General features: G+C 32.4%; 1 protein-coding gene and 1 non-coding gene across 2 annotated transcripts; one reads left to right on the forward strand and one right to left on the reverse strand.

The window, feature by feature from the left end:
* Nucleotides 1–511: 511 nt before the first annotated feature.
* Nucleotides 512–7,646, reverse strand: LOC7458608 (beta-hexosaminidase 1). Its single transcript, XM_002316279.4, has 15 exons — nt 7,143–7,646; nt 6,886–6,969; nt 6,545–6,580; nt 5,879–5,990; nt 5,698–5,768; nt 5,435–5,565; nt 5,095–5,111; nt 4,811–4,859; nt 4,418–4,518; nt 4,008–4,067; nt 3,192–3,225; nt 2,099–2,197; nt 1,845–1,904; nt 1,500–1,750; nt 512–972 (listed from the first exon to the last, which is right to left on the reverse strand). The coding sequence occupies exons 1-15, from the start codon at nt 7,455–7,457 to the stop codon at nt 797–799; spliced, it is 1,596 nt and encodes a 531-aa protein (XP_002316315.1). The 5' UTR covers nt 7,458–7,646; the 3' UTR covers nt 512–796.
* Nucleotides 7,647–11,013: 3,367 nt separating this feature from the next.
* TRNAH-GUG (transfer RNA histidin (anticodon GUG)) lies at nt 11,014–11,085 on the forward strand. The gene has a single exon. It is a non-coding gene; the product is annotated as a tRNA-His (tRNA).
* Nucleotides 11,086–11,343: the final 258 nt, after the last annotated feature.

The following is an 11,343-nucleotide window of genomic DNA, read 5'->3' on the forward strand; positions in this document are numbered from 1 at the left end:
TGTAAGCAAGAATTTGATGTCAGTGGGTGGAAATCAAACTAAGAATCAATGACAAATTGAATGATAGAGATCGTTCATTTTTGTAAGAAGAGCTGTTGCGAATCTTTCAATTTTCATGGAGCATTTGACCAGTTAGCTGAGAATTCGATTGACCATGATATCTTCTTTTCAAAGTTTCTCTTCATTTTCATTTTTCACTGACGAGGGCAAGGAAACTTGCAGTAGCTCAAACCTAGTTTCAGTTGAAATTTCTGCAAGTATCAGTGGGAATCGAAGGTGAAAAAATATTCCTTTCATATGAAAAACTTGCTCCAAGACTACGCAAGAAATCAATTGCAAATAACAACGACCCACAATACTTGCAGAGGGGATGGGCTGTCCCTGTAAAACGCCAACCAAATTCTAGGCAATATTTGCAGGAAAATCCATAATCATTGAAGATGAATATGAATATAGAGGTCTGAGGAAGCTTATTCGCTTCAGATAGACATGCTCAGGAACAAATGGAATGTAAAAAAACTGCAGGAACTAGATCAAATTCATAAATCCAAATGCTAAACTACAACAACATGGCCACAGTATGATGGCCTGAACAAGAGATTCGTTTCATCTCACAAACTTAAATGATTTGAACTTTTTCATGCAACCCATCAACATACCGCATCAAATTAACCCCTGTAACTTATTATGCAAACACTAGAAGAAACCAGACAGCTGAAATGATTGTGTTTATGTACAAAAACTCGGAAATGCAGCTTCAAGACATGTGAAATTACCTAATCTGAGAAGACTATAATTATTGCTCATAGCATGACCCTGGACCACTTGGAGGTTGTCTCGCATAGTAGTTTGTGACAGGAGCGGCCTGAACTCCACGTCTATTCAATAGGCATCTGAAGTAATGCAAGCGAGGTAATGCAGTTAAGGTAATATTTCCTGAGGATATGGTCTCTCTGTTGCTCCACAAGCGCTCTATAGATAAGATAAAATAGACAACAACACCGTGTAAGAGCACAAAACACGAATATAAGATATATTTCTGCAAAATTATAATTCAAATCCATGCAAAACCAAGTCGTTTCTCTCGGACACAAATGTCATTACAGATCATCCTACAAAAATACTGATCCCGTACAAGCAACAAACTGAGGCTTGTTATCAAACCATTAACTAATGTCAAAAACTGCATATAGCCACAATGAAGTGATTCAATTGTCCAGAAACTTTAAATGATCTCTGAAAGATCACTAATTTATTAAAACTCTGAAGTAGCCGTCCATTAATGTGATCTTAAGGGTGGGGAAAAGGCTTTTCAGTTGACAAATAAGCACCTCCCATTCTTTCACATCGACAAGAGGACATCTACTGTAAATTTTAAATGCAGGCTGAATTGTCTGCATCTTAATTAGAAGCTCGTGAAAATATGTTGAAAAACTCCAAAATTAACTTCATTTTTTTGCAACCACTCTTAATGATGATGTATTTGACTATAGGCATACCTGCTGCTGCTGCTGCCCGAGGCCATATTGTTTGCTGAACAACTGAGGTATCAGCTGTCTCGGACCACATGCAAACTTCTCCTCCAAGCACTAGCTCTTGCATAGAAGTATCATTTATTCCTTCAAGTGGCTCAGCTTTGTAAACTTCATACCAAGGGACATCTAGATGGTCCAGATACCAAAATCCCTGATTGCTGAAAATGCATCTGAAACCTTTTGCAACAGCCTTTGCACAAACCCCACCACCCAACCTGCAGCAGCAGAAAGAAAAGTTCATTATTGAAAGATCGATATTGTTATCCTGGAATGATACTAAAATGGAAGTATGTGGGAACAGAAACGCACCAGTTATGCACTATAGTCTTTGGATTAAGGTTTGATGCAAATGTATTGAATGTTTCTTCCCTGTGATAATAAAATAAAGATCTGTCAAATGTCTATAGGGCTAAAAATCTCTAATTTGAGGAACAAACAAAATGGATAGGAAGTCTATTTCAACAGGTCATCTTGTCACGATATGTCTGAAGACAGGAAAATCCAAGAGCAAAATCGATTTTGAAGTGTTGGAATAATTTAATATGATGCAGATACAAACATACCAGTTGACCGGGGTCCAACCTTTTGAAATTGCTATTTCTTGAGCTCTCAATACAAAATATTGATATGCTTCCTTGGTTGTCATGTTGTGATCAAGAAGCCTACAGTTGGATTGATGAACATTTGAATAAATATATAACTTAGAAGCCAAATAATTTTCACACTTAATTAAGGGCAGGAAACATTCAATCAGATAACAGATAAATGGAGGAACAACCATATTATATACCTATATGAAAATTACTGACAGGTCCCCTGCCTCAATACCTGGCACTTGGGTGATTCCAATATGTAAACATGACAATCATGATCTATTAAGATCACCCAGAAACTAAGTACGCATCAAAGCACATTTATAGGATACAATTAAACATAAAATATTTAAAATGCTGAGCAGAACCAATCACTTTGTTTATTATTTTCATCTTTCATGTAAATCAGTTAAGCTGGAGACCCTGCGACTTCAAGTTTCTGGAATAGATGGATTTCGAACACTGAAAAGAAAGAAAGAAAGAAAGAAAGAAAGAAACCCCAGACTTTGGAAACAAATATGCTATAAAGGCCTGTCAGGCACGATGCAACATGATAACAAACCAACTTCCAGAACAAGCATTTTTGCCTTATTTGAGAAACTTTTCGTGTACAGTAGAGAACTAACAAGTAGAGAATGTCGAGGACTCACTGTATTGGACTTCAACTGATCGTTTACAACTCCCATCATCTTGTTTGTTTAAATTTTTGTACTTTCCATTTATTTTTAACGACAATGAGCCACAGAGACTGTATGACACTCCCCTAAAGTATAAGCTGTAGGCAAAATGCTGGAGAGACATCAGACTGCAAAATTGGAAAGTACAAATATTTTTGCCTACAAACTTCCTACACCAGAGATAAATGAAGTAATATGTGCTCACAGCAGAAATTTAACTAATAAGTTTGCATGAGAAGGTAAATTCTAAAGGTTTTCCATCCATGTTCTTCAAGCTATACTCTAGCAAGATATTTACATGCTCAGTTTAGCAGGTTAGTTTGGAACTATACATAGTCACATAAAAAGTGAAGAAGATGATAACGCAAATGAGTTCAAGAATGTACCATTGTTTCACATGCGATGTAGAGTTCCAGCAATCTGTCAGACATTGAACCATTTAGCATTCACTAAACACCATAAGCATGAAAATTGAGACGTGCACACAGTGTGAGCAGTTAGAAGCCAAATTTGGCATATTTCTAAAGCAAATATAAGCGATTTATATCGGTAATAAATGGGTTTTTGAAATTGAAGCTTATTGGTAATGAGCTGAATAATATCTTGTGCACAACTCTCTCAAGCTCTGGCCAGTCAAGTTAATGGCTGCTTCTTTATCAAAGTAGGAGAACTCTAACACTAAAAATGAAAAATGAGAGTTTCGGACAAATCAGTTATTATGCGATTTCCAATGACATTTGAGATTGCAAGTTTTCATTTGAATGTCACAGGAGGGGTTTCTATATCAAGATTATTATCTGATGTCAATTTAGTCACTTCATAGGGATAGCATATGAATAATATCTAATGGACTTCAGAGTTTTTTGTTCCATTTAAGTTTCAATTCCTCTTCTTTCCCCTCCCTCTGTATCTTTCTTTTGTCCACTTCAGTATCAAGTGCCTAAGCATGACCAGATCAGTCACATACACAACCACCTTGTTTCTATTAGAATTCCATAAAACTATGCGACCTAAAATGACACATCAGAAAGTCAGAAAAGGCTGTGTAATCTGCTTGCTGGTGAGGCAGCAGCAAACACCTCTTGAAAACTGAAAGCCCTGTTGCTCTAGTTATGAAAGCTTTGTGCATGAGAGCTAGTTTTTTTAATCAATTAAATGGTTGCAAAATCTTGGCTTTCAATAAGAAAACCACTTGTACTGACCTGTGTTAACCTCATCACCGCCCAAGTGAAAGAGCCCAAAGGGGAAAATTTTTCTCAAGTCTGTAAAAAAGAAGAAGCATGGGTCAACAATTAAAAGAGAAGGAATGCATGCTCAAACGATTAACTAATTTCATTTTCAACTAAACATAAAACATTTTACTGGTTCAGCTCAAAGCCAAGAAAATCCAACAGAGATTACTATAACGGCCACGAACTGGATTGCTGAAAATATAACTGAGCTAAAACCCAGTTAATTTGCTTTATACAGAATCTTCAAGCATAGATATCCATGTCCTGACTGTGTTCCTCAAATAAAAAAGGTGCTAAAGATTCATGTAAACATAAAAAATTGCAGGGATGCAAAAAGTGAACTTGACGACTAGCAAAGAAAGGAATAAAAGGAGCTTAACCTGTCATGATGCCAGAGATCACGTCAAAAGTAAAATTTTTTGAAACATCAAGTGGCTCTCTACAGGAAGGAGAAGGCCAAAGGTCAGGATATCCAGTTCCCCTACAAAAAAAGACCACAAGTTTAGAGTTTTAAAATGGAGAACTTGATAGAGCAAGAAAATACAACCAGTCAATTAAATTCTAAGGGAAATTGAAAGCTTAAGCATTTTCTTCATTCTCCTTTTACAAGGGATAAGAAAAAAACACATCACTATATTAAAGATTGGTGTGATGAAAGAATCACATCCCTCATATTAAATATGATTAAGAAATGTTTGCCAAATCTGAGCTAAACCAAGAAAATTTCTTTCAAGGAGAAAGTCAAAAACAAAATTTGATAAGAACTGCCTTACCATGATTCTGCATGCCCAGGAACGTCTATTTCAGCCATGACATTGATACCTGCCATAAACCATGCATAGATAGTAAGAAAAGCATGCACACAAGAAGCTATAGCTAAAATTTCTGAATTGGCCTATTGAGGAAATAATTGCGCTTTGTTTTTCCCATCAAACTCAGAGTGTCACGCTTTCTGGTAATTACATTCAATCACAAAAGAAAAAAAAATTGCTCATTTTGAAACGTGAACTAAAAATTTTCTCTCTAAAGTTTCAACAGATAAAATGACGAGACTCACCTCTCATTTTGGCAAAGCTTCATGTTATTCCATGGAAACACAAACAAAGAAAAAAAAAAGGAATTACATGTTAGTCCAGGCAGATTGAGGAAGCATAACATTCAATAGACATGATAAAGACCCTGACATAGGCTGGGGAATTTATTTATTTTTCTAGGAAAGAAAAAAAGACAAATATGCATTATTTTGTTCAAAACCAAAATTTTCAAGTCATAAAAGTCTAGTTTGCTTAGACCATTCATTCTATGGATTCCATTAAAGTTGAGTCCCTCGCCATTTATATAAGATATATGAAACTTACGTAAATAAGAAAGTTATTGAATGAGCAAAGGAATCTTACTCCACAATTTCATATGCATCTTCAAATGTGTATCGTTCCCATTTTGTATATGAACCTTTCCATAAATTTGGATAGGAAGGTACTTCTAAAGGAAATGACTCCTCATCTATAATGTGCCAATGGAGGACATTCTACTGAATGTAATATCCAATATCAGATAATGACAAAATAATAAAAGGAGAAAAGAATGGTAATGTAGAAGTGCGTGCCTGAATGAATTCCAGTTGTGGAATACAAAGCTCTCAAACAACAACATTACTTACAAGTTTAGCATATGACATTGATTCGATTATCTGCTTAATGACACCAATTGGTAGGTAGTGCCTTGATGTGTCTGCAAGAGTGTATTTAAGAAGGGAACTAAGAAACATTTTAATAAAAAAATTATTTTAGGTAAAGAGTTTGCAAATTGCTATCTCCCTCAACAAAAGAAATGTGTCTCACCAAGCAAAAGCCCACGGTATGCAAATCTTGGTTTGTCTAGAATGTACCATGGGGCTCTGTATATTTGCACTGCTTTAGTTTCATAATCAAATGCACAAAGTTGGCTGAACGTCTGAAAGATCACAGCAAAGAAAATGAAAGGGATGATTATCATACACAACTCCAACCACTCATACACTCATCATTCTTTTCTAGCAGTTAGTTCAATATTTACATTCAATGAAATCACAAGCATGCAGCTTCATAGACTATCACAAATAGCCATGCAATAAAGATGAACTCATGATGGCAAAAATTCAACGCTGGATTTTTTTAGTAATGGCAAAGAGGTTTTCAGAGGTCAAGGTGAGCACAACAAGAGAGTAAAAGTAAACAGAGAATTTGACCTATTTGTGGTGTTTATTCTTAATGACCATGCATTTACTGTGTGTGTGGATGAATTGAAGTAAAAAATGTAGTTAATCTCTACCTGCTTAAATTTGGATGCTCTCATGTTCCAAAACTAACCATTGGTTTTGAATTCAATGATTTGGATTAGATGAAAAAAACAAAACAGTAAGAAATTAAGTTCTTATCATTTTTTATCATGCACTAAATCATGTTCATTCAATTTGAATTCAATAATTTAGATTTAACGAATCACTAGAACAAAGTAATCACACATACCTCCAACCCTCGCAATGCACCATACACAGTATTTGCCTGCAACAACAATAACAAGAATATCAACATCACTAGAACAAAGACATAACCATCCAGAAAATATGATCGTACATTAGTAACTTTACATTCAGTAATAAAGTAGCTGGACTTGAGAATTAATCCCCATACCACATGTACACTACATTTGGTAGAAAAAAGTCATCTCCTTTCTTTTCATTACATTCTACCAAACTACAGTAAAACAAAACAGTGTCCTATTCTTCAGGAAACAATCGAAGAATTCATCTGGATCTCCAACGACTCACAAAAACAACTTCTCTGAAATCTCAAAATTGAAACTTTACCTCAATATACGCTTCCCCGATAATAGACTGCCCATTTCTCTTTTCCACAAGCAACAAGTAACTCTCGTCCACTCCAAGTTGAAGCTGCAACAAACCCAAAACAACAAAAAAAAAACCCAGATTATGAATCAGTCCCCATGATGATGATGATCATCATCATAAAAAAGAGAGAAAATCTCAGTTTTATCACTCGATCTTTCATATACCCAAAACCCATTTCCCAAACAGTCCCAGACATCAAAAAGTCTCAAACTTACCTCCTCATTATCAGAAAGAACAACAATCTTCAAAACCCCAATATCAAAAACCAGTCTTTTATTAACAGAGTAACTCTTACTACTATGCTTGAATATAATCTTTTTATATCTGCCAAACCCATCTTTAATAATACTCGAATCCCCTCCTTTGCCACCAAGAACTAGCGACAGTTCCGGGTCAACGGAGAGAGTGTTATTTCCAGAACTGAATTTCGCCGGCAAAGGCCACACATAGGTGAGATTGTCATCCAATTCAGCTGATGAATACAGCAGAAACGTACAGATTGTGAAGAGAAGCAGTAGATATGATTTCATGATAACTCACACGGTCAACAGAGAGAGCAGATGAGGAGGAGGAGGAGGAGTGGACAAATGGAGTAGGAGGTGCGTAATGATGATTGGGTTTTTCTTTCTTTCCACTGTGATTAGGTGAGCTCATTTTTTGTTACTGAAAGATAAACAGTGCTCATGCTCCAGTAACTTTTGTTACGGGAATGAGAAGACTTTTACGTAAAATTCATTATTGTTATTTCATATTCAGTGATGAAGTCATGGTGACTTCAAGTTGTTGTGGATAATTCCTCTCTTCATACGGTTGAGTGGATTGATTGCAAGGTAGGCTGCTGATATCATATACTTTGAGTTTGAGGGAAGAATATGGGTCAAAATGATGGCATTTACTGTTTTTTTTCTTAAAAAAAAATTCAAGATAGCTCGGCTGTAGCTTACTTCCAATTCCTGGCGCTGGTCCCACCCCCGAAGAAAATCTTTACTGTTAAGCTTGACAGGAATTGTTTTTTTAAGTTTTTTTTATTAAAAAAATAGTTTTATATTTTTAAAAAATTATTTTTAATATTAACAAATTAAAATAATCAAAAAATATTAATTTGAAATAAAAAATAAAAAAATAAAATTTTGTTTCAAAAATATTTTTAAAACACAAAAACAACCTAAACTCTAGAGATAATGTTTAACATTGCGTTTCGGAAGCGTTTTTGAAAAAAATTAATTTTTTTTAATTTTAAATTAATGTTTTTAATTTTTTTAGATTATTTTAATGTACTAATATTAAAAATAATTTTTAAAAAATAAAAAAAATATTATTTTAATATATTTTAAAATAAAAAATAACAATTATCAAACTTTCATACACCAATTTAAGATTGATTATCTCATTTATTTGCTATTATGAAACTTAATCACAGTGGCAGGGAAAGTGTTAGTGGCGCCCCAGATCCTGAAAATAATAATAATAATAATATATGTTCATAAAATTAGTAAAATTTAAATTTTAAGGTTAAAAATAGTTAAACTTAAACTTTTCATCCTCCTAATTTTTTTTTCTATTTTTTACCTAAAAATAATTTCTGGCTAATGACATTGCCACATGGAGATGCTAACCAACAGCGACATTTGTCAAGTTATATAATAATATTTGTTTTTGCGGTTTCAATGTATTTTTTAAAAAAATTAAATTTTTTTATTTATAATAATTTTTTTGTTTTTTTTATTATTTTAATATGATAATATTGAAAATAAATTTTTAAAAATAAAAAAAATTATCTTAAAATACTTTCAAGTAAAAACATTTTAAAACTCGACCGCTGCTACAATAGTATACATTATCATAATATATTGTTGAGTTATCTCATTTCATCTAATATTTATCGGACAAAATGAAAATAAATTTTACATGATCAATAATTCATAATTGTATGTAAAATGTAAAATTAAAAATATCATATCAAAATATTAATATTCATCATTCAAATTCTAAAATTACTTGAAAATAGGTCTACGGAGTCTATAATTAAAATCTGAAAACAGTTAAAAAAACATATCAAAATTATATTAAATTAGATCCATGTGCGTGTGTTTGAGACTCTTTGTTATGGTTTTATATTATTTTTACTATTTAATTTTTTTCTCATGCCCATATTTTTAATCTATATAAATACTACATACAACTAAAATTAAAATAATTATATTAAAATTCAACAAATTATTAAATTTGATCTTTGCTGTTTTTTTTTATAGGGGATTCTTGGTGACTTTCCTATATTATCTTTGATTCCACGTAGAAAAGAATTCATATATTTTGACAACCTCTATGGATATAAAAAAATGACATTTTAATTAGAAGATAAAATAAAAATTTATATTCTTGTCTATCTTTTTATATTTATCTTATATTTGCATGTATCTTGTGTGTGTATGAGAGCGATTCATAATTGATTATGTTCAAATTATAAAATTTATATTCTTATCTATTTTTTTATATTTGTTTCACATTTGCATGTTTGTTGTGTGTGAGTGAGATTCATGTTCTGTTCTATTCAAATTTATTTATACATAAATTATTGATTATATATATTCAAATTTTATTTATATATAAATTATAAAATTTGTATTTTTGTCTATCTTTTTATATTTGTTTCGCATTTGTATATATGTTGTGTGTGAGTGAGATTCATGATTGGTTCTATTCAAATTTTATTTATACATAAATTATTGATTATATATATTCAAATTTTATTTATAAATAAATTATTGATTATATAAAATTTGTATTTTTGTCTATCTTTTTATATTTGTTTCGCATTTGCATATATGTTGTGCGTGAGTGAGATTCATGATTGGTTATATTCAAATTTTATTTATACATAAATTATTGATTATATATATTCAAATTTTATTTATATATAAATTATAAAATTTGTATTTTTGTCTATCTTTTTATATTTGTTTAGCATTTGCATGTATGTTGTGTGTGAGTAAGATTCATGATTGGTTCTATTCAAATTTTATTTGTGCATAAATTATTGATTATATATATACACACATACACTCATGCGCATAAAATATTAGTATAAAAATGATGATGAGTTGGGTGTTTGAAAATATGATAGTGATTGTTTTTTAAAGTGTTTTTTCGTTTAAAAATGCATAAAAATAAAGTTTTTTATTTTAAAAAAATTATTTTTGATATTAGCAAATCAAATAATATAAAAATATAAAACACAATATTAATTTGAAGTAAAAAAAATAATTTTTTTAAAAACATTTTAAAAAATAAAAAACAAACAGCTACCAACTCCAACATTGCTAAAAGAAAACAAAAATCAAGAAATAGAATGACAAAATCGTATCAATTTCAATCTACAATCTAAGAATGGAAGCTATGAGAATCCATAGGCAGATAGTGATATAAAATATTAAATAACGCCCATCATGCGCATGTTTTCAATAAAATCAGATAATCTCAGGTGCATAAATAATCCTGAAAATACATTAAAAGCGGATAATTCCTGTGACTGAATATTTTACTGATTGAAACAGTAATTAACAAAAACATGCCTAAGTTATTTACAATGAAAACCAGCTGGTGAAAGACGATGGTCAATGCTCTTGAATAAAACATAAAATTTAAACACTATTCTCATTGCTTTTCTCTCATTATGTTTCTTCAAAACAGCCCTGCACCTTATGAACCTGCCAAAAAGGCATCTACTTATTGCCTCTTGTATATCAATAGACATATATATTACATATAAAGAAAGAACGTCTTAACCATCGAGTAAATCCCACATGGGGAAACAGATAGCTTCAGCTGGGACAACCTTGCATGGTACTAAGATGACAGCAGAAATGAATCGTATGATCATGCTGGTTGCGAGGGATGGCAACGGGACAGGACAATGGTGGATCTTGATCTTGCTCGCTTCAGGCAATATGTATGGCAGAGAATAGTTGCGTGTCAAGAGTCCGGCAGTGTTTTTTGCAATTTGAAATAGCTCGGCGAACCCTCAAGAAAAGAAAAACAGAATTAATATTATACTAATATATAATTCTGAGAGAAAGTTATTATCTAGTGGCTGTAGTTTAGTGGTAAGAATTCCACGTTGTGGCCGTGGAGACCTGGGCTCGAATCCCAGCAGCCACACTTGAATACATTTTTCCTTTTTTACTCACACTAATATACATTTTTTTTCTCTCGTCTGCTACAGCTAAAAATGTTAGATAGGAAGAGAATTTACCAGTCCACGTGCATGCTCCTCGTTTGCATTGTAAATTAAAAGAAAATTTATTTATTTACCCCCCCGGCAAGGAGCAGCAATGAACAAGATTTTCGGCAGGAAATAAACTTCACAGCTTGATGGGCTTCTCAAAACCTGAATCAACTCCTGTTGTTAGTACATTC

The sequence above is a fragment of the Populus trichocarpa genome, chromosome 10 (assembly GCF_000002775.5).
Source record: "Populus trichocarpa isolate Nisqually-1 chromosome 10, P.trichocarpa_v4.1, whole genome shotgun sequence".
NCBI lineage: Eukaryota > Viridiplantae > Streptophyta > Magnoliopsida > Malpighiales > Salicaceae > Populus > Populus trichocarpa.

Coding starts and splice junctions, on each gene's coding strand:
- LOC7458608 (XM_002316279.4), bottom strand. CDS start 7,457: ATGAAATCATATCTACTGCTTCTCTTCACAATCTGTACGTTTCTGCTG. Junction 3,226..4,007: donor CGGTGATGAGGTTAACACAG/GTCAGTACAAGT, acceptor AATGTCTGACAG/ATTGCTGGAACTCTACATCG. Junction 1,905..2,098: donor GGTTGGACCCCGGTCAACTG/GTATGTTTGTAT, acceptor TTATTATCACAG/GGAAGAAACATTCAATACAT.